The 23,519-nt window shown below is 33.2% G+C and overlaps 2 protein-coding genes across 3 annotated transcripts; one reads left to right on the top strand and one right to left on the bottom strand.

Annotated features, from left to right (window-relative positions):
• The first annotated feature begins 942 nt into the window (after window positions 1-942).
• Window positions 943-18,965, top strand: LOC147078027 (dnaJ homolog l(2)tid, mitochondrial-like). Of its 2 annotated transcripts, none has more exons than XM_085961124.1 (9): window positions 943-1,132; window positions 1,335-1,540; window positions 2,106-2,345; window positions 3,600-3,768; window positions 4,839-4,933; window positions 5,479-5,637; window positions 5,736-5,807; window positions 7,945-8,158; window positions 15,605-18,965. In XM_085961124.1, exons 1-9 carry the CDS (start codon window positions 958-960, stop codon window positions 15,862-15,864), a joined length of 1,590 nt encoding a protein of 529 aa, XP_085817250.1. In that variant the 5' UTR covers window positions 943-957; the 3' UTR covers window positions 15,865-18,965. The 2 variants fall into 2 exon arrangements, with proteins under 2 accessions (XP_085817250.1, XP_085817252.1); XM_085961126.1 differs by lacking the exon at window positions 15,605-18,965 and adding an exon at window positions 13,801-14,136.
• Window positions 18,966-19,526: 561 nt separating this feature from the next.
• On the bottom strand, window positions 19,527-23,519 carry LOC147078026 (replication factor C subunit 2-like). Its single transcript, XM_085961127.1, has 3 exons — window positions 23,328-23,519; window positions 22,631-22,867; window positions 19,527-21,782 (listed from the first exon to the last, which is right to left on the bottom strand). Exons 1-3 carry the CDS (start codon window positions 23,493-23,495, stop codon window positions 21,555-21,557), a joined length of 633 nt encoding a protein of 210 aa, XP_085817253.1. The 5' UTR covers window positions 23,496-23,519; the 3' UTR covers window positions 19,527-21,554.

The raw sequence follows: 23,519 nt of genomic DNA, 5'->3' as shown, positions 1-23,519 counted from the left end.
TATGAATTGACAATAATATACAACGTATTAGTATTAAAATGATTAACTATATTATTTGGTTGCTTAAAATGAAAATTAAATTTCACCAGTAAATCATATGATTTCGTATTATTACACATCATGTACCTAAGTACCTACTGTGCTTTATTTTTTATATATATTTAAATGTCATACCTACCTACAAAGAATTCGAAAAAGCACGTAAATGACAAATAATATAAAAAAATATTCCTTTAAGCATTTTTTCAGTTGTTTATTTAATTTTATAATAATAATATGAAAAATTTATATGACTACGAATATCTGGGTGTCACGTGTATTTGGCCGTGTGTGACGTCGTGCGTCAGAGCGACTGAAACTGGGAATTCTAAGGAACATATTACCTTGTGGGTCTATTCTATGCTTATCGACCGCTAAAGTCATAAAGTGATAAATATTATCAAACAAGGTAGGTTTGTATCAAAATATTAGCACTTATTGTAACAATTACACGAAGCTGGTTTTTATTGTTGCAATAAGTGCGATATTTTAACAGCAGCAAGATAGGTGCTGTTAAAATATAGCACTTATTGCAACAATAAAAACCAGCTTCGTGTAATTGTTACAATAAGTGCTAATATTTTGATACAAACCTACCCTAAGTTTGATACTATTTATCAATTTAGTGTTCCATAAGTATAGAATAGACCCATTGGTACGGACACGTTCTATTCATACATGCACGCGGTGCATGGCCCTCAAAAAGGAAATTACGAAAAAACATTTAGGTAGGTATGCATTTTGAGAATCAAGAATTTATAATGATTTTGTCTAAATTAAATTTGAAATAAGTATGTTTTAATTTTTATTCCAAATTAAATATCTATTCTGGTGTCTATGAATTTAGTATTTTGATTGTATAGAATCTATGGTAGTTTTCAGTTTTTCTCTTTGCAATTCTTTCCTTTCTAGAAAATCATGGCCCCAAGAAATATAATTGGGATTTTCGGTAATAGTGCCGTCGGATTATTGAGATCAAGAAATGTGGCAAACCTCCCGTGTCGTTTAATACAGAATTGCCATGATTGTGACAATATATTTAAAATATCCGGCTTGGCCGTCATATCTTATAGTAATAGAAATGTACTAAAACGTAAGTGAAGTTTACATGCTTATATTACATCACATTTACGTTATTAGGCGGTTATATTCTTAAATAATTATAATTGCTCATTAAAATATACTTTCTGTATAATCATATTTTCATTATAATTGATTAACATTTTTTGATAATAAAATATTAGACATAATTCAGACGTCAGTTTTGATAACCTCAAACTTTTACTACTTTTCAGATGGGTCTAATTTTAATAGAAGCTTCCACACCACACGCATATTGGCTAAAAAGGACTATTATCAAACACTCGGTGTTTCCAAAAATGCATCTGCCAAAGACATAAAGAAAGCGTATTATCAATTGGCCAAAAAATATCACCCTGACACCAATAAAGAAGATCCCAATGCAGCTAAAAAGTTTCAAGAAGTCTCTGAAGCCTACGAGGTGAGTGTAAACTTTGTATACTTTTAGAGAATAATGTCAATCCGGCCTGTTTTATTTAACTGCCACAAATTGGGAATTGTCTACATAATTATACTATAATATCATGAATAGAAAAATACTACGTATAATATGTATCCCTCATCTTTGCAAAATCGACTTTACGGAATTGGTTGCGTCTGGAATGAGCAGAGAGAGGAAGATGTTTCATCAAAATGATCTCATGGCTATTGAATAACATCACTAAAGAAAATTTATTAAAAAACATACAGGCCATTTGGCCTTGATCCTTCATCGCAATTATCTACCGTCTGATAAGAATTTATATCATGTCATGAGTAGGGACGTAAAAAGCATCAATATTTGTCCTTTAATATCATACTGTAGGTATTCTGTTATAAGTCGTTAACTCTTTAGGCATCTAGCCTAGGTTATAAATCATTAAATACATAATAAAAAAAACAATATTTTAATTTTCTATGTTGTGCGGTTTTTATTTACTTATATATTGGTAAACTGATAAGTCATACTAACTTTATTTTTCTTGTTTTTGTATCAAACAAATAAGCTCCTATCTGATGAATCAAAGCGCAAAGAGTATGACACTTACGGAACAACTTCTGAGCAAATGGGCATGGGCGGAGGGAGACGGGGAGCACAAGACTTCACACAAAACTGGCAATTCAAGAGTTCAGTCGATCCAGAAGAACTCTTCAGGAAGATATTTGGAGAAGCGGGATTCAAGGGAGGATCAACCTCCTTTGACGACTTTGCGGAGAGTACTTTCGGTTTTGGAGCAGCTCAAGAGGTGAGTAAGCCTTCTACCATCTTTGTGTGACTTTGTTAGATTTATAGTTTTTACACATATGGCAGTGTGAGTCATATTATTATAACAATCTACATTGCTGTACGAGTATGTTATGCTTATATCCCACTATACGGTTGTCGTTATACAGCTTTTCGCTATTATAGCGGTCTTTTGAAATTACGGCGCAATTTCAAAGTAATGGCCAAAAATATATTGAGCAAATAATTGTATGGTTGGAGATGGAAATATTTGGACTGGATGCAGAACAATAACAAGCCATGAACACATACATCATAAAATTCGATAAACCACATGTGACTAGAATTACTTCGAACAAAAAATGAATTTATTCTATATCAAATTAGTCTCGGTGAAGAATGCATTTATTTTTGTAATGGAAATGTGATCCAATGCAATTTCAAATAAAAACTTCTAAAATCTGAACCGATCCTATGGAAATAAATTATTCATTTTACTTTGCATCTGCAATGTATCTCGACATTGTAATGAAGTACATATTATTATCGTATTAATTAACTGGATCCTGGTATCAATCAGAAAAAATTGCAGCATATTCCATTCTTCATATCATACTATTCCCTAATGGAGGTCGGCCACCATCAGGGTAATCTTTGGTCTGTCATCTGCTACTCGGAACAGTTTGGCGGAGCTGCATTTGTTCCAATCATGGAGAATCTTAAGCCACGAAATCTGGCGATATTTATCTCTCTGTTAGTCCAAGGAATTTTGAGGATGCTTCTATACAGACACATCTCGAAAGCCTCAACTCCGTGATATCTAGTTTTAGGGTGCATACCATTTTCCATCAGTCTATCATCATGTAGGTTTGAAGTTCTATTTCTAAGAAATAAAAGTGATAAATCTATTTTTTTTTAACTAGGTATGTGAAAATTATTTCATTAATAAATTAGATAATACAAATTTCCATTGAATATATGAATGCATTTATGTTATCAATTATTCATGTTTTTGGGTTTGCAGAAATATGCCATCAGAGGCACATTAGTTTGGGTTTAATCAGCTTATACAGTATTTAGGTGATTCTTCAATATTCAATTTCTTGTTTATATTTTCAGTGTGTGTTTACCAACAGTACATCAATATCAAATTTGCATTTTTAACATACGCACCTATGTCTTTTATTGTCTGTTGTATTCACCTTTCTCTAAGAGTCTTCACCGGTGCTCACTGGAGAACTGATCAGTGTCATAAACACACCTCTGTTTTTCGCAGGTTATCATGAATCTTAAGTTCACGGAAGCAGCCCGCGGCGTGAACAAAGACATAAACCTAAATGTAGTGGACACGTGCACCAAATGCGGAGGAAATAGGTGTGAGCCTGGTACTAAAGCCATCAGATGTACATACTGCAATGGAACAGGCATGGAGACAATATCTACAGGTACTATTTTTCTAGATACAGAGAAAAAAAATTTTCCTCCCCTTCTTTTTTCTCACTCTCTGAATAAAGTTTGTGTGATGAACAACCCAATCTCATAACAGATATAAGTCCGTTATGAGACTTCTGACTCAGACGCAAAGATGTCAGAATTACGTTATTTTATTATTATGTACCTAAATAAATAAATCTATTCAATAGTTGACTGTTAATTTATTATTTGCTTAATAATACTTAAAACAGTTAAGTGTTGCCATTTTTTTAAATATCTTTTAATGTTCATAACGTACGAAAGCCTACCCATCAGATTTCTGGCCGCTACACAATGAAAGCTATCAACCTCCACTTTTGACCATAGACAACTGTTGTAAAAATATCTAATCATTTGATTCGAATACAAATTAGCCTTAACAAAATAAAGTAGCCCTGGCAAAGCAGCCCACACTACTATTAAAATTAATGTATTGTGTTATGTTTTCAAATATTTCTAACTGTGTTTACATATTATGAAGAGATTTCAAAATGCATACTTAAGTCAATAAATAAGGTATACAAATGAAATAGTGTTGTGAACAGTTCTATCAAGGCTATTTTGATGGGGCTAATTTGTCTTCTAATCGTGTGACTATAAACTTTTACGACATTATTTTCAATACTATGTTGTCGCGGTTATCTATGGTCAAAAGTGAAGGTTGATAGTTTTCATTGTGCAACGGCCAGAATGTGACGGGTAGGCTTTCATACATTCAGCCGAAAACTGCACAATATAAATTCATAGTTAATGTTATGTTTAAATAATTCAATAATTTGGTTTAATAAAGTTCCGTATATGCAGACAACGTAGATAGAGTGTCCCTTGCAGGCGGACCGTACTATTTGAATTGCAACACTACATCAAACACAATAATTTATTTTATGCATACATACAAAAAAATGTAAAACTCGGTTTGGATACCTACCTAGATTGAGTAAAATAATAAGTTGTATTATTAATACTGATCGTCTTTCTCTCTCCGAATAATAATTGATTTTAATTTTGTCTGTATTAATTGTAGAACTTTTCTATTTTATAGGTCCATTCGTAATGCGATCAGCTTGTAGATATTGTCATGGAAGTAGAATATTCATCAAGTTTCCTTGCATTGAATGCGAAGGAAAGGGCCAGTCGGTAAGTGATTCTTTCTTTGTATCTTTTATTTGTTCAGAATGTATCATATGAACTACATGAACTAAATAAAGTATTGGAGGACAACGCCACTGTTGTGAATGAGAAGAGAAACGGATATTAAGATATTGATATAATATACCCTCTCGCTCTCAAAACCATCCAAGATAGAAAACAGATTGCCCGAATCTTCAATATAAGTTATAGTCTATCGTTCTGAAGATAGGTTTATAGCCAGGAACAGTTGTCAATGCAAATGACTCAAGTAGGATTAACAAAAATAACTTTATATCAAAATCATTATAATGAAGTTCTACCACACAAACGGCACTTCAATTAATAACTTCCAATTGAAAACCAATTAGCTAGACAGTTTTGATTGTGACTCTTAAGTTATCCGTCGAGCTGATCTACTGACTGCCATTAATATGTAATCTTATTAACGATTTGTATTTAAATATTTATTATCTCTTGTAAGAGAGTATGCATGAAAAGATAACAAATTACCTATTTAGTATAGTCATGGTTAACATATTGTGCTTTTCCAGGTCCAAAGAAAACGTATCACAGTTCCTGTACCGGCGGGCGTCGAGGATGGGCAGACAGTTCGCATGGCTGTCGGCAGCAAAGAAGTCTTCATCACATTCAAAGTGGACAAATCAAATTACTTCAAAAGAGATGGATCCGATGTACATACCGACTGCACGGTAAAATTGATAATTACATTTGTGTGTTGCAAAGTTACGATTTTCTGCTTTCACTTCTGGAGTATTGAAATTAATTTATTTGTTTCTATTAATTCCAGATATCAATGGCACAGGCCATGCTGGGCGGTGCTGTCAGAATACAGGGTCTCTATGAAGATCATACAATCCAGGTTTGTTAATTTTTACGTAGTTTTCCTAACCTGAGTTTTTTATAATTCGTATCTTTTCTATTCTCTGGATCATGATCGATATTTTAACTGATGCTGATCGCATATTCCAATATGAATCATTTTTCTTATTACTTTCTTAAATGTTGCATGCACCTATGAAATTCAATGTTATTCAATCTAATTTATTACGATTGTATAAATACCTTCATAATGTGGGATCCATGTTATGCGCGATCTGAAGTGGACAAAGTTAAAAACAAAATATATGTGGTAATGAATGGTGAGTACAGTAAAACCCCGTTAATTCAAAATCAACAGGACAGAAAATTGAAATACAAAATGTATGCCAAAAATAGTAAATCATGAAAAAAAAGTTTTTTGGGTACAGTTCGGTTATGAGGAATACAGCGGCAAACACATTTTGAAAATACCCGATATACTGGATTATTTGTTAGGTTAACCTAACCTAACCTAAACTAACCCAAACTAACAAATAATCCAGTATATCGGGTATTTTCAAAATGTGTTTTCCGCTGTATTCCTTATAACCGAACAGTACCGTTTTTTGTTCCAATTTTGTAAAACTGTTCCAAATCACTGTACTAGCATAGATTTTATGAATTTTCGCGAAAATTTCGATCTACGACGAATTTTGAATTGCCGGCGTTTTAACATACTGTCCGACAAGAAGATCTAGGCAATAACCGGAAGTCGCTAGTGCGGTTAAAAGTAGGAGGAGCTTGTTAGTTCACAGTTTTAACACGTGAACAACTCGTCGCTAACCGGAAGGCGCTATAATCGAAGTGCGGTTAAAAATGGGTGGAGCTTGTTAGTTCACAGTTTTAACTCGTAGCCAAGAAGATCTTGTTGGACAGTAGTACCTACACTACATGTGTTTTGATTTACTAAAAAGGTTGAAATATTCACAAATCGATGGTGCCATAAGTGTTGAAAACCACCTTACCTTAAACAACGATAACATAATGATTTTTTGTCACCCATTGGCTTAAATCAATGATACTCAACCTTTTTTTTCTTCGGGCCAAATACATATATTTGTAAAGTAACGCGGGCCGCATCACTACTGGTGTGACGAAAAAAATCATGAAACCCCCCTTTTTTACAAATCATTTTTCAGATTTTAAAAATTATGCGTGTTTTTTAAATTAATCGTGTGCAACAGCAACACTCTTATACCAGATCTGATGCGGACCATAATGACAATCCTCTTCGGGTGTCACCATCTGTGCGTCAAAGTCAAAATGAATCTCAAGATATACGAAATTCCAGATAATAAATGTGTTTCGGGCCGCACATAAAAGCTTAAAGGCCGCAGGTTGAGTATCGCTGGCTTAAATCATTTAATTAGACTCAGATAAAAAAACATTACATTAAAAATTGGGTTGATATCAAATGGAAGAAACTGACAGATGCCAGCAAGTATATACTATTTCGAAAAGGGAATCCTCAGTTCTAACGAAACAAGAGCCAATTGTAGTGACTAAAACAATGATAAACGGCCAATGTCGAAACACTTTTCTCTCTAATATCGAAAGACCTGATTGATGTGTGTCAGTAATCTGAAACTTCACCATACTGGGTTTTGTCAATTTTTTCTGAACATTGGTACATACATAATAATAATAGTTTTAATAAAGAATAATAATATAATATGTAATACATAGGTACATATTGTTATAGCTCATTCAGTTGAACAACAAATAAATACCATGTCATTGTGCTTTTTGTCATTGTTCTACCATGATCATTCTGTAATCTTTATTTTTACTATTATTTTTGATTCATCATGATCACTAACTCCATATACTTTATGTAAATTACAGAAAATCCCGTTAATACGAACATGGTTAATTCTAAATTTTTCTTTAATACAAATTCAAAATTATGAAAATGTGGCCCTTATCGTTTTTTGTGGTTGGCCTTCAATTATATGGATGGCTGTCATAATGGTAGAATGAGGAGTCTATTAACAATGCGGCAATATGTATGTAAATTCATGAAAATAATACATTAAAAAAAAAAATAGTGAAGCTGCATTACACATGTTTCATTGTCGTGTTATCAATGTACTAGAGTTAGGAATATGAGATAAATATTTGTTTTTTTTTCCTTTCAGGTCCAGCCAGGAACCTCATCTCACGCGGTGATCCGCTTGTCGAGTAAAGGTATGAAGAGAGTCAACGCGCACGGTCACGGAGACCATTATGTCCATCTTAAGATAGCCATTCCGAAAGCTCTGTCAGCCAAACAGAAGGCGCTGATGCAGGCGTACGCCGAAATAGAAGAGGACACGCCCGGGCAGATATATGGCATTACGTACGACACAGATGGTAAGAGGCAAACATCATCTCAATCATCAACGGAACGTAAGGAGGGTAAACAGAAAATATTTGACGAGAACCGAGATCGTACCGACGATGTCAAGCGTAGATCTAGCGGAATAAGTTTCATCGATAGCTTAATCGATACATACTCTACAAATAAGAAAGCATTTTTCGTGGGGTTAGGGGCAATCTCTCTAATCGCTTTTATTTTGCACGATACTCAGAAAGACACCTACGACCGGGAACCAACATACACTCATGACTATTATACTAACATTGAATCATGGACGGCTACACAAAAGTTCCAAAAAGAACAAAAGGCCAAATTACACGATGCATGAATCTGCATTAGATTTCTCTATTAGGTTTGTTAAATCCGGGTTCAGTTGACTGAACAACTTATGAAGATGATATGTATGCAGACGTGTTCAATAATTTCATTTTGAAAACATGAGTATTGCAAGTGTGCGACGAATTTATATTTTTACCATATTTTATTTTTGAAAAACATATTATTCTAATTCAAAGTTAGATTAGTTGCTTAGTGTTCAATGAGCAGCTGTTACTCATAAAAAATACCGTTTCAATACTTCAACAACAGTGTCTATTGTTAGCTTCATTCGGTAGTGTATATGAAGAGAAAAATTCTTATACGACAATAATGTTCCTAACGATGTAATGCAGAAAGGTAAAATTTACATTTCAGTATACACAGTTTAGCAACAACTCAGAAATATACTTTTAACCATCTGCGCCTAATTAAGTAAATCACATTGACCGGAATTCGAAGGATGCAGGTCGGAATCCTTCCTTTTTTTTCTTTTATGTTCAATAAAGAATGCTACATTCTTAAATCTTGTGAATTATTCATTGAATAAAAAAAAAAAATGGTTTATTAAATTTATATTTTTAATCCGAAAAATACTTTACTAGTCTGAGGCTGTTGCAAAGAGTGCACTTTCCGACATAACAGTAGTTTTTAGAACTAAAAATTCAATATGCCTCGTCTGCAATAGATGGTTATGTAATTTTACTAAGAGTGCTGTCACACTACGAAAATTGTCGGAAGTGATTGCAATATAGCTTTTATTAAAGGATTGAATTATAAACTCATTATTATCTGATTCTGTTTAACGAGGCTGGTGCTATGCATGATCTGTGACATAACAAGCAAAATGTAATTTTTGCCAAGTACGTAGAATCCGAACATTGTAGGCGAGCATAAACAATTCACAAAAAACATACAATTGGAACAATTAAATTAAAATGACAATATCTTTGACTAGTTCAGATATTTTTACAATTCCAATAAATTACAATAGAAACCCATGTACATTTTAATTCTTACAAATATGCAGTAGCGAAGGGTGGAGGTAGCCTGTTAAGATCCGCCATAAATAGTGCACACTTTGTTTGTAGTTGTTTTTATTGAACTAAAACTACAATGTTTTCGCAGCATTTAATTGAATTTAAAAAACTAACCTACACCATCTGTAAATAGAAGTCTTATTTCAATGAAAACAAATACGCATGACTGACAAAGTTTAGTTTGCACTATTTATGGTGGGTTTTAACAGCCTACCATTACCCTTCGCCACTGCAAATATGTATAATATATAAACCAGTGGCGAAGGGTGGAGGTAGACTGTTAAGATATGACATAAATAGTGCACACTAAACTTTGTCAGTCAAACATATTTATTTTCATTGAACTGTGCTGGTTAGTTTTTTAAATTCAATTAAACCATGCCTAAACCAAACCATAATAGTTTAGGTATGCTATGGGCAGTGCGGCAAAAACAGTGCAAACTTTTTCATTTGTTTTCATTGAATTAAGAAGACATATTACAGATGATGTAGGTTAGTTTTTAATTTAATTAAGCCCTGCCAAAACAAACCATAATCGATAAAAATATTCTTCTATCTATAAAATATCTAAAATTATGTATGTATGTGTTATTTAATGTGCATAATTTTATATATAAATGAATATTTTTTTCACTATTATCTACTATGGCTTGGATTAGGCAAGTTTAATTGAAATTTTAAAACTAACAAACACTATCTACACATTTTAGTCGATGAAAATAAATACGTTAGACTAACCAAGCTTAGTGTGCATTATTTATGTCAGATCTTAACCCATTGAAGACGGATTAAAATGGGAAAAATGTTGGACCAACAGCCAGATTTAATTTTGTAGTAAATTTTACAAGATTACTAAAACAGCTACAACTTTTGTAGGTAAATTTGGAGGGTTTCAAGAAACATCTAAATGTAAAAAATAAAACATTTTTACTAAGGACAATTGGCGCCGATTGTCTCCAATGGGTTAAGAGCCTAGCTCTACAATTCGCCACTGACATAAACTTACTGCATTGTGTACACTTACCTAAAAAAATCAGTTCTCTATGCTCTTGTCGAAAAGTAGAAGTTCCTTTTTATGGCACGGGATCAGCCAAATTAACCAGTCGCCATTTTCCTTCAAATCACGCCAACGCCTAATAATCATGTCACTTTAGATCAGTATAATGTATAACTGTAAACCATCCGATGTTCAATATATTGCACATATACACATTGACGATAATGTGTTTAATGACAGATAGAGGACTTGTATCTGGTGCAATTTCATGTATTTAAATATGCCCATTTGAATTATATACTATCAATGGTAATTTTATTAAAATAATTGACAGTTTCACAAATTATTGTTTAAGATGTAGAGATAGCCTGAGTATTGTTAAAATTTACTGGAATTATATGAAAATATTATATCGCAAAGATAATATATGAATTGTTTCTCAATTAAAAAATTGTTTTATTTGAAACCAACTTTTTTTTGTTTCCTATGTTTTTTTTTTACAATTTTGTGAAATTGATGGTTAATTCAATAGCATATTTAAATACCTATATAATTAGTGTCTCACAGTTAAGTGGAAACTTAAGTGAAACGCAAAAAATCACTCAGTTTGTTGACACCTTTTTGCATAGCAGTGGCGAAGGGTGGAGGTAGGCTGTTAAGATCCGCCATAAACAGAGCACATTGAACTTTTTCAGACATACATATATGTTTTCATTGAAATAAGACTACAATTTACAGATAGTGTTGGTTAGTTTTTAAAATTCAATTAAACCCTGAGAAACCAAGCCATAATACATAATGGTCAAAAAATACATGTCTATCTATAAAATATCTAAAATTATGCAATTAAATCATACATAACTTTGAATATTTTATAAATACTAATATTTTTTATGGTACTGTTCGGTTATACCGGAGCCAGCGGAAAACGCATTTTGAAAATAGCCGATAAACTGGATTATTTGTTAGGTTAACCTAACCAAACCTAACCTAACCTAACCTAACCCAACCTAACCGAACCTAAACTAACCCAAACTAACAAATAATCCAGTTTATCGACTATTTTCAAAATGCGTTTTCCGCTGGCTCCGGTATAACCGAACAGTACCTTTTTTATTTATTATAGTTTGGTTAGCCAGGGCTTAATGAATTAAAAAAAATAACCAACAATATGTGTAATATGTATTTTTAATCCAACGAAAACAAATAACTATGAATGAAAAAGTGTGCACAATTTTGTTGTATTGCCCAAATTAGACCAAAACTATTATGGTTTCGTTTAGGCAGGGTTTAATTGATTTTTAAAAAATTTACTAACACCATCTGTAAATTGTAGTTTTAGTTCAATAAAAACAAATACATATGACTAAAAAAGTTTAGTGTGCACTATTTATAGCGAATCTTAACAGCCTACCTCCACCCTTCGCCACTGTTGCATAGTAAACTATGTATGTCCATGAACAGAACTCAATATTTTTTGTATGTTTAAATATTTCCGAAAATAGTATATAACTAAAAAAATATTCGAATTTTCGTTTTTTAAAAGCCATGTCAAAGGAATTGAATAGAAATATTGAATAAATAAACAGCAATCATCTATGTTTTTACTTACTATATTGTAATAGTATTTAGCTGTTTTATTTGTGACGAGTTTAGAAATTAAATCGTTGAGACATTGCATTATTTTCTCCTCCACGTAGTTACTAGTCAGGGCATCAGTGCCAAAGATGCAAGATGTCTATCTGTGCCAATTATTTTCATTTGACCAAAAAATAAAATTTCAAAAATTATGCTTGCCATTGGAAAAGAATCATGACATTCAATAATTGGCTCAGCAGAGAAGTTTCGATACAGATGTAAGTTTAGTTTAGATTTAGTACATCAAAAATGATCATCTGAGATAATATCATGGATGTTTTGATTCTTAACACTCTTGCTATTTTTACAACGTTTTAATTAGGTCGTATTCTTATTTGTCCGGTGGTTGTTTGTCCGGTACAAATCTTGCAATTGATTTTTAATTAACTTCCCGATTAACTAGACAGTTGAAACTTTTAGAATATATCAGAACACGATGCCAATGCATTTTTTTAATACTTTTAGCCATCTTTAAGTAGAATTAAATTCATTTTCAGTTAATTCTGTTTCGTATGAAAAGTTATTTCGGGAGAAATCCGTAATCCAATCCACTATTATTAGTTGCTAGGAAATCAATGAGTGTCAAAATGACATTTCAGTATTATTTCTATCAAATACAATTTTTTTTGATTGTTTAAGCTAGTCAAGTCAAGTTTATATAATTCAACAGAAAATTTAAAAACGTATATAAAAAGTTCTTTTTATCTTGTAATTATTTTTTTTGTTTCGAATGCGCGTTAATCATGAAAATATTTTTTAATTGACATACAATGCCATAACTATGAAAACTGTACATTATAAATTTAACGGTTGCTTTGTTAGTAGTTAATTAAAAGAGTTGAGTCATCGTAGATATGGTATACCTACAATGCCATTTATTTTATTGATTTGTATATTGTATTATAGTCAAATTTTTATGGCATGTCATTTGCAGAAATGAATATTCTATCTGTGATACATGATGAAATATTTTTTTTGTCCTTAAAATGTTATATTAAACAATCCGTGGAGGTAAAGCGACAATGATATTCGTGTTCACGAGGGCTGTGGGGACTATAAGATGTTGTCTGTGTACATAAGTAGATGTAAATATTAGGACATATCGAATACTCCTAGTCTTTCGTATTTGCGTAGTATATATAATCAATACCCACAATATTTTTTCTTTAGTTAATGTTAATGACATTAAAAACTATTTATTTAATTTCTGGTTATAATGTGACAGTTGTTAGTTGCAGGTTATCTGTTTCATGCACATATTGTTGCATCCAAGTGGCTCGCGCTCATTCGCAATACTAATCACGCGATAAGTAGCAAATTAGTGATTGGTTACAGTCTATCAGCATCTCAGCCTTAAGCAATATGATGCATGTAGAGAAACAAAGTGTGTGAGTTTATAAAATTAATATATAATAGGACTTTGAAAATAGATTAAATATTTACTTATATGGAAAAACCTATAATGCCACAGGATTGAATGAAAAATTTTGTTACAAACTAATAAAATCCTTCACACTTTTCGTAGTTTAATTGTTATGTACTTACTCGGTTTTCATGTAAAATAATAAAATTACATTACCTGGAGATTTTACATGACAGTGAAACACATTCATCCGTTTAATACATTTTCGTTTTCAATCTTCAGGATCTAAACAATCATCCACTTCCTCTGAAGACAAAAACAAAGTCTCGGGATCAAAAAGTTCTAGACAAACAGAGCAAAATGAAATTCACCAGACTCCTAAGCATACTGCAACTGAAAATTGGAATAATACTTCTGAACCGGTCTCAAACGAGGGACTCCTTAAAAAACTTAAGAGAAAGATATTTGGATAGCTAATAGAATAGGAAAGGAGAATAATTATAGAGAATAACTATTATTATAATATATTTATTTTGTTATTAAATTCCACCTCGAAATACATAACTATTGTGATATTGTTTATTTGAAATGTTGGGCATTAAAGTTATTGATATAAAACTTCTAGACTTTCATTTGGTACTAGTTTTTAATAACCTGTTTAAATTTTCTGTTACTCATATTATTTTATGATAAAATCTTTACTACTATAATCATTCACGATTGCAATAAAGGTTAGTGTCTCGCTTAACACACAATGAGTGAAGACTATTAATTATAGGGCCATATCTGTCTTCAGTTTTTCGGTTTTTTTCACCATGCTATTAAACATTGCATAGTCTATGACACTTATGCTTCAAAAAGCAAAATTGCCAGACAACAATGAGGTCACCTCTCAAGTATCGTGCTACATCATGAACCCCACTAGTCAGTGAACGTTTTCTTCTATTTTCTGCAGGCCTACACATTTTCGACTCGCGTCAAAATCACATGTTCTTTGCTTTTAGTGGTTTTCTATTAAATTATTATCTATGTCTGGTTTTTACGTCTATTATCTATGGTCTGCTGGTTGGGTTCTGTTCAAAATATTATCTATGGATGCAATATCGCAAGTAATTTTAACGCACGCACACATAAACTGTTACGAAACTGTTATAATTAGTTGAAATTAACATGAATAATGAATAGTAATTCAAAATACACATTAGTGTTGGCACTCTCCATCATTGAATTTATAGAGATAGTGATCATTCAAAATATTCTGCGGAATGACAATACCATAGACTAAATTTGCATAAAAACTAAACAGCATATGACGTGATTATAATGTAATTGCCACTTTAAATATACGGGTTGGCAATTCTACTCTAAAGTATGCGGCACTCTTTTGTTCTATTTTAAAATCTGCTTTGTTTGTTTTCGTTTTTCTTCTGCTGTTACTATTTTAATATATCCATAGATAACAGACGTGTATTTTGGAAGGAAAGATTATTTCTATATTAAAATTTTATTTTACAATAAGCTTGGTTGCAAATGTCACAAATCACGGAGTATTGACCAGTGTTATTGTGACAAAAGAAAACTGATAACGGAAACATAAAAATATTATAATTAAATATTAATTGTGTATTTATAGTTATTGCATTTATATTGTACAGTTGTCATATTATTTTTGTCATTAAACAATTAAAAAATAATTTTACCCAAACTAGTAAAGGAGAAATTTAAAATATGGTACTATTTTCTATAGAAAAAGCAAACGAAGCTCGTTAAGATACGGTCAACCATAGAGAACACGCTCTTAACTAAGACAGGCTACATTAGCGACTCTGGATGGAGTCTATCGCAAAGACCGTCTTAGTTAAGACGGATAGTTCTGCATTAATGGTTGTAGTTATAATCGTCAGCTAAGAACAAAAAATTACCACACCATGACCATTGTATTAGGTACAAATTATTAGTCAGGGGTACTCGCTACATATGTATTTTCTTGTTATGGCCGCGATAATACATACTGTCAGCGGTAAATCTATGCACGTGTAAACGGGGTATTAGGAACAGGTAAAAGAAACTTTATTTCAATTTTCAGGAGGGAAGATATCCATTGGCGAGCCCCTTCACCTCATCGACGCAATTCGTGAAGTCTTGAAAGAAAAGATTTCCTTGCCGAAAGACCAAGACACCATAATTGACACAACAAAAGAGTCTACAGATGAAATCCAGCCCGAAAGATCAGAAGTCAAAACAAAGAACAGCAAAAAAACATCCAAAGATAAGAAAACGCAGAGCACGCAGAATAGTATAGAAGATGAAGAAATTAGTAAACAATCAAAAAGAAATAAAGTCTAGGCTTACTTCCAACAATATAATAAATAGGATTCCTTAATACTATTATAATATGATATCAATGAACAAATTATTTCTTCTAATTCAGTGATTCCCAACTTTTTTGGATGAAGGAATCCATAAAATGTTTTGCGAAATATCAGGGAAATACCCGGCTGATATGTTCAATAGAGATAAAAACGTTATTAAAATTTTCACGAATGTTTAGCATACTGTATACAAGCAAACTGTGTGTAGATTCAGTAATGGTTTTTTGTATTTATTTTTTATTTGTTCAGTACTAATCATCACACGAAAATACTTCATTGTTCTATTGATAGATTACGTAAAACCATGATTAATTATTTTTCCTAATACGAAAAAAATGTCAAGTTGCATATTTTTTTTAAATTATCACAATACGATCTCTGATTGGGCCTGATCGGTACGCACTTGGGAATCACTGCTCTAATGAAATGAGAAATGATATTCAGACTACTAAAGCTTGAACGTTCATAAGATGGTGACACTTTGATGTACTGGTCATCATCATCGGCACTACAACCCAATGTGGGTCTTGGCCGCCTCCAGGAAATGTCTCCATTCCCCTCTGTCTGCCGCAAACTCCCTCCACCACCTTAGTCTCAGGGATGCTGTGTCTCTTTCTATACAGTCCAGCCACCGCAGTCTAGGTCTCCCGACCCTCCTTTTTTCTTCTGGTCTGTTGAAGAGAAGCCTCTTTAGTGGTTGGGTGTCTTCCATCCTTGAGACATGACCTGCCTAATGAAGTCGCCCCACTTTCACGTGTGAGACTACAGGGGGAACTTTGATGTACTGGTAGCTGAGCTTAAACTTCCTTGTCTGTGCTCATCCTGTCGGTCTAGATGTTGCAGGCTATTATAGTCCTTTTAATAAATAATAATATGTAGTTATGCTTAAACTAACGATATAAATAAAAAATTGCTTGTGTTTTCGTAGCTTTACATTTCATTCACATCAATAATTAGAAATTAGTTCTAAAATGCACAAGATTCAGCCATAGAATTTTGTTTCTCATTAAAAAAATACACAAATTTTGTTTCTAGTACGGGTGGCAAGTTTATTATATAATATCCAAACTTGATATATATGTAATTACAGTAGAATCGCACTAAGCCGGCAGCATATACATCCTGATGGTGCCAGATTACTGGAATGTATGGAAAACTGAATAATAAAAAACACGGAAATGTGTAAAAACATATATGTGCTTCTTCCTTACGCTACAATAATGTGGCTCTTTGCGTCTAGCACAGTGGTTCTCACGTGAAATTTAACTGTGGCCGCACATTTCACTTTTGTTGTGGTTGAAAAAATTAAAGCTAAATTTGATTTACTAAAAAAATGGATCAATTTATTTATAGACAAGTCCATTTAATAAAAGACATTTGAACATTTTAGTACATAGGTATTATGTATTAATTTAAAAATAATACAAATTTACATCTGTCACTGGCTTCGATATTTGTAAGTCATGTGTATTCAACCAATTTTATAAATACATTTTTGAAATATTATTCTGTAAAGCGCTGGTGGGATGAGAACCACTGCCTCCATCTTCTATGAAGTCGACCAGGTTTTCAAATACAAGTTTCTTCGTCATGCATGACTCTTTGATTCTGTGTACATTGCCCAGTCACCTAAGGTAATCCAATTTGATGAACTGCGATATGCTCCTGTATAAAGTTTACAGCCCATTAATGGTTTTGAAACAAAGTTATTTTTGTTAATACTACTTTAACCGAATCATCTACATTGGCAGCTGTTTCGGGCTATGAAGCCATCTTCGAAATGGTTGACTATAACTTAGTACTACTTAATATAGTACAGCGCATCATTGTATCTCCGTACCCAACCTGACTGTGCGTCATTGATGGGTCCAAAGATACCATACAGCCCACTCCACTCAAATTAGTACTCTTCCCATGTTTTTGCTATTTCCTACACATGAAGTTTTGTGTCAAGTTTTACGAGTTGTGCAAAACATGACCAGAGTTACTGAAAATATTATCGCAAGTCACGGGACATGGATCACCCGCCTCTCTCCAGCTCTGAAAGTGCTAATCTAGGAAGATTCTACTGTATTAAAAGAACATTTACATATTATATAATATTGTGTAATATAAATATAAACTTGGCATGCTACTATGCATCAGTTACGTCATGTTTATACAAGTATTTTACATTGCAAATAATATTGTGTATCTTTTATCCATTATGCTATAGTCAATTGAAGGTTCTTTTTATAAATATTTTCAACTAATGTTACCAAGTTTTTAGCTTACTGCATAATATTATTTCCTAGTAAAAGTCAATATTCTTTTTTCATAACTCGATAAATCGCTATAATATGACTTATGCACCAAGGGAATCCAAAAGATCTTTTCGGTTCAAGTGTTACATATATTTTTTAATAATAATATAACCCATTAACTACTACTAAATGAAGCCATACAAGGCCCGCTATTACAAGGATACTGTAAATTTCAATCGTAGTTATTATATTCGATAGTTATTGTTCATACTTCGAATGCAATATGGTAAATTATTTGCAGAAAATGATGATTGTTTCATATTGAAATAATATTAATTAATTTAAACGAAATATGCAATTAAAAATCTTAATTTATTGCAAACAAGTTACCGCATTACATTCGAAGATAAGAAAGATAATGTCGTAAGAATTACTAGTAGTACCATCGTATCTTGCAATTTAGTGCTGCAGCTTGACTATTATACGGCTTTGAAAGCCCTATTATGACATTAAATTTATGCATTCCTATTGTAATTATCCAGCTGACATTATTTAGTTACTTAACTAGTCTATCTATCCCATTGAATCTGTATACACCAAAATTATATTGTTTATTCTGTTTGTTGGTGGGCCATTTATGTTGTACCAAGTTGTTACCAAGAAATCATTGTACGATTTTGAATTATTTAAGACAAAATCATTCCAACATTGTGGATAATGTAGTAAGTATTGTGCTAAGACATAAAACATGTTACAATAATATGCTAATAACACATATTGTATTGTTATATGTAAATGTTGTTTTCATAAAGGTGCTGTTTGTGATAGAAAATGAGTTTTTATTTATTCTTTATTAAACCCTTTCCTAGGTACCTTACTTAATTCGAACCACCCTTATCCTACAGACTCATACAGTTACATGTAAATTATATGTAAAACATTTCACTGTGGCACAGTTCGCCGTGAGCTTTCTTAACGGAAAGAGATACGGTCTCCAATTTTATTAGATTCAATATGGACATTAACTCAATTTTCGTAGCTGATTTTGGCAAAATTCATGAATTCAAGGATGAAAACCTAACCTAACAAATAATCCAGTATATCGGCTATTTTCAAAATTTGTTTGCTGTTAAGTGTAAACTGACAAGAACCGTGTTTTATTTAGATATGAATTTTATGTCAGTACTATACGACCCAAAGAGGTTGGTACGACCATATATTTCCGATAAACATTTCACGGTGAAGTGTGATACGGCGAACTGCATACTAATACCTAGAAGAAGGAAGACTCACTTGTACGCTGGTAAGATCCTTCATCTGGCATTACTTCAGGTTTGAGAAGTGAGTGACATCATGGGCGGGCAGGATTAGTTATAACATAACACAGAAATTTAGGTTATAATTCCGCGCGGAATCAGGTTTATTTACACTAAAACATTGAAGTCATACCATGAAGGTATACATAGGTTCAGCATGACTAAGATAAAATACATCAAATTGGCGGGTTTACGCATGTCGATTGCTTAAAGGTACGCAACATTTGATTGGTTTGCACTACATTGCCACGTAGCCGCGTTTACACATTATTTATTAAGTTTCACGGGTACTTGTTATTTATTAATTGAGAAGTTTTATTTTTACGACGCGCGAACGAGATGCTAAGATTTGTAATTCCATTGTCCGAGGCCTGACGGCGACAGACCGTTGTTTATCTCGACGCCATAGTCGTGTCAATACTGGCCTCTTATATTATTTTTGAAAAAATGCATCCCTCCTAATAGATGGCGAAACCATGCGGTTGCAGAACAAGGGGAAGGTTTGGCTAAAAAAAATAATGCCGGCGACTTCGACCTTGACTGAGTCCAGGTAGTCGGGGTGCTCTTTTCGAAGATCGCTTACGAAATGTTATTTGTAATATTGTTTATAAGGTAGGGCTTTTCAACTTTCGTCAGGGATATTCTAATGATGTTTTTAAATTTGTGGTTAGATTACTGATTTGGAATGGAGTTCTGATGTGTGATTTGAGGCATACTTTGAGGGGGAGGATATATTTGATGACAATACATACAAGTTTCCGGACACGAACTCATACATTTAACCACTTCCCAGTTATATTTTGGTGAGAGTGTCTAAAAATTGTCATATATGTTTTTAAACATTTTATAAACAATTTATTAAAAATTTTATTCTTACGTTTGTTTTACTTTTTTTCACATTAAATTAACACTTTTTTACAATATTTAAAATTTTATGAAAAATGTCAAATTTTCTTTTAACGTTTTATTATAAATTGTTTACATGTTTTTTTACTTTTTATCACAACAGATATGTAGGTTTATGTTTAAAATTTTACGGAAGTCTTTTTAGTATGGTAAATTTTGAAAAATTCAATACACAACCCTACATCACAATTTCGTCTCATTCCGTATTCGTTTGTCATTTTCATTCATATGTGAGCAGCATACTTTGCACGTCTAGTAGGCCTTTCTTTATTCGCCGTAGATGGTATTGGTTGGTAACTAAAATGAAGCTAATAAATATAAATAATATATACTTAATTTTACGAACTTACTTCTAAAATGTGCTCAAAAATAACAAAAGTAACTAAATTCAAATTACAATAACATGCGACATACCTAACACAAAAATAACTATGAATGAACAATGAAGTCATTGACTAATCAGGCCCGCTCTGCCCGGCAGTAAATAAAGCTTTTATTATGTCATATGGCTCATATATCACTCAAATACCAGTCAAAACAAATAATAAACTGTGTGACAAGTTGAAATACGATCTTCCCGAATGTAGCTTGTGATAAACATTCCTGTCAAGTTGATAAAAAAAACGCCCGAGTCAGACTCGGGCTAGTCAGTGTGCGAAGAAAACGTGTGCCCGAGTCACACTCGGGATAAACAGTCAAGTGGTTAACACTGGATTCCAATTCTAATTACCTACTGAGAAATAATCACAAAAGCTCAAAATTATGTTTATAAAAAAAAAAAGCAGGTCTAGGACACTAATGTCACGTGCACACGATAATCACTTTTGGTACAGGCGGTCTTCAGTCGTGACAATTAGCTGAAGGCAGTGTGTATTCTGTAGTGCATGGTGTTTCGGCCGACATGCTATGTTTGGAGATACTCTGCACGAACAATATGAAAAATCCTATCTGCGACATAGTTATTGTTGTGATTAGTGGTTATGTATGAGTCATGCTTCCTGTTTTTTTAAGGGGAATCTTATTATATAATGATATACAACATGGTGATTAAGAGAAGTCTCACTAGTACATAATATACGAATTACATATGGCGTACCAGCGAAGGTATTAATGAATTAAAATGGACACTAATTACAAAATGGATAATTTTTTATTGGTAAAAAAATACTTTCAGTACATAAAAGAAATTAAGCTTTAATTTAAATAATAGGAGCATTTCCCTTCGCCACGTGGCACAGTCTTGCCAAGAGACCTGACATCTGCAGTAAGGAACCGAGTCCTTCGATGATTCTCATGTGAGTAAATCCAATCTCTTTGATGAAAGCCAGTTTTAAATTCTCGTCTATATTCAAGTTTTTGCAAACCTTGAACACATTTCCAATTATATCTTCCGCTGCATAACCGAGCTTCCATAATTTTGACATTATCTGAAAAACAGAATTAGAAGAAACCTTTAAAGATATATAAATGATTATTATTAATCAAACAACTATTATAGAATCCTTTGTTACAATATTTTCAAACAAAATTTACTGAAGCCCTTCTCAGAAATGGGAATAGTGGAAAATTACATATTATCAAGACCACAATGCATGTCTCAAAATTTTACTATTCACACTAGTATGATACTTCGCCAAAATACAGCAATATATAGACTGCGCTAAACCAGAAGGGCAGTAAAGACAATTTGCAATTTTACAGAAGAGCAATTTGAAACAAAAATAATCTAACCCCATGAATTAATCATTATGGTTTAGCATCCTTGATAAATGTACATTCAAATAATAATCGAAGATTATAGGATATCTCAACCAAGGAATGAATTTGATTTTTTCTCAATGACAGTTCTTACATATTATGTTGGACCTCCACAGCCTACCTCCACCTTTTGCCACTGACGTGAACCAGATAACTTGGAGAGACTGGTGGTTTTCGGTAGTCTCCAAGGAAGGCGAAGCAGAGGAAAGGCGTCGGCGCACTGAAGCGACCGAGTGAAGGAGCATACTGGGGACTGCCTTCACTTTGCTTTGGGAGAAGCAGAAGACCGGGAGGGGTTGAGAGTTTCTAGTCGCACAGAACATAACTGTATGTGGGTGGTCAAGATCCTCAGCCATGAGGGAACGAGCGGGAAGAAAGATTATTTCAAACCCTTTTGTACTGACAAATCGATATACAGAGTCCTAATTGAATTCAGCTCAGCCTCTACTCAGTGATTCCATTAATTAAAACACTCATTGAGGATTTCTAGTCACTGGGTATGTACAATATAATTCACCTTGTATGCTTTATGTATGTCTCCTTTACTGCACAACTCGAGCATATCTTTCACAAGAAGTGGGTGAGGCTCATCACAGACTTTAAAGACGTTTTCTCCGTTGATGTGACCAAAGCCGTTTGCGGTGGACTGCAGATTGTTGAGCGCCTGTCTCATGTCGCCCTGCGAAGTGAACACGACAGCTTCCAGACCATCTTCAGAATGAGATAAATCTTCTTTTTTACATACTTCCATTACCTGTAAGTAAAGCACAAGTAAGATCAAAATAGGAATCACACACTCTAATACACACCAACCATGATCGAGGAAACTTGCTGCTGGGACACTCCCGGCGTAACTATGACAACCACCTCACCACAGTAAAAACATACCTAATGAGTGTGGTGGTGTAACATCACAGATTAAATCAAATACATAGCTTGGACTACACAATAAGTAAATGAGCATAATATGGACGGCCAGTGTAGAAGTATCTTAAGAAACGTTTTACGAAGATCAGTTGCAAGCGGTTGCTCAACCCATTGGAAATTTTTAAAAAAGTCTACGCTTCACAGCTAGAGTAATAGATACAGAGTGCGGTAAAAGAGAGTTTTCACTGAGAAAAAGTAGAATTATTTTTCGCTCTTAAACTGCGAATTATCTTTCAATTGTCAGATATGCAATGAAAATAGTCTGAAAATGGAAAAACTATTGATACCTTAGCCAATATTTGAGCATCCGTCAATTTGGAGTAGCGCAGCATTGCACATCTTGATTGTATGGCCTCAATAATCTTCTCACTGGTGTTGCAAGCGAGGGCGAAACGTGTGGTGTTGCTGTAGATTTCCATGGTCCTCCGCAGGGCTTGCTGCGCCCCTTCCGTCATGCTGTCTGCCTCATCCAATATCAC

Source organism: Rhyacophila brunnea, unplaced genomic scaffold, assembly GCF_057557595.1.
Source record: "Rhyacophila brunnea isolate RB1 unplaced genomic scaffold, BYU_Rbru_1.0 scaffold_12, whole genome shotgun sequence".
In the NCBI taxonomy this organism is placed as follows: domain Eukaryota; kingdom Metazoa; phylum Arthropoda; class Insecta; order Trichoptera; family Rhyacophilidae; genus Rhyacophila; species Rhyacophila brunnea.
The sequence above is the reverse complement of the archived record's forward strand: the minus strand, read 5'-3'. Positions and strand labels throughout refer to the sequence as shown.

Excerpts from the sequence above, each read along its gene's own strand:
- LOC147078027 (XM_085961124.1), top strand. The coding sequence starts at position 958 with ATGGCCCCAAGAAATATAATTGGGATTTTCGGTAATAGTGCCGTCGGA. Across the intron at positions 3,769-4,838 it reads CATGGAGACAATATCTACAG|GTCCATTCGTAATGCGATCA; the intron begins GTACTATTTTTC and ends TCTATTTTATAG. Across the intron at positions 4,934-5,478 it reads GCGAAGGAAAGGGCCAGTCG|GTCCAAAGAAAACGTATCAC; the intron begins GTAAGTGATTCT and ends GTGCTTTTCCAG.
- LOC147078026 (XM_085961127.1), bottom strand. The coding sequence starts at position 23,495 with ATGACGGAAGGGGCGCAGCAAGCCCTGCGGAGGACCATGGAAATCTAC. Across the intron at positions 22,868-23,327 it reads ATGCTCAAATATTGGCTAAG|GTAATGGAAGTATGTAAAAA; the intron begins GTATCAATAGTT and ends CTTTACTTACAG. Across the intron at positions 21,783-22,630 it reads ACATACATAAAGCATACAAG|ATAATGTCAAAATTATGGAA; the intron begins GTGAATTATATT and ends TCTGTTTTTCAG.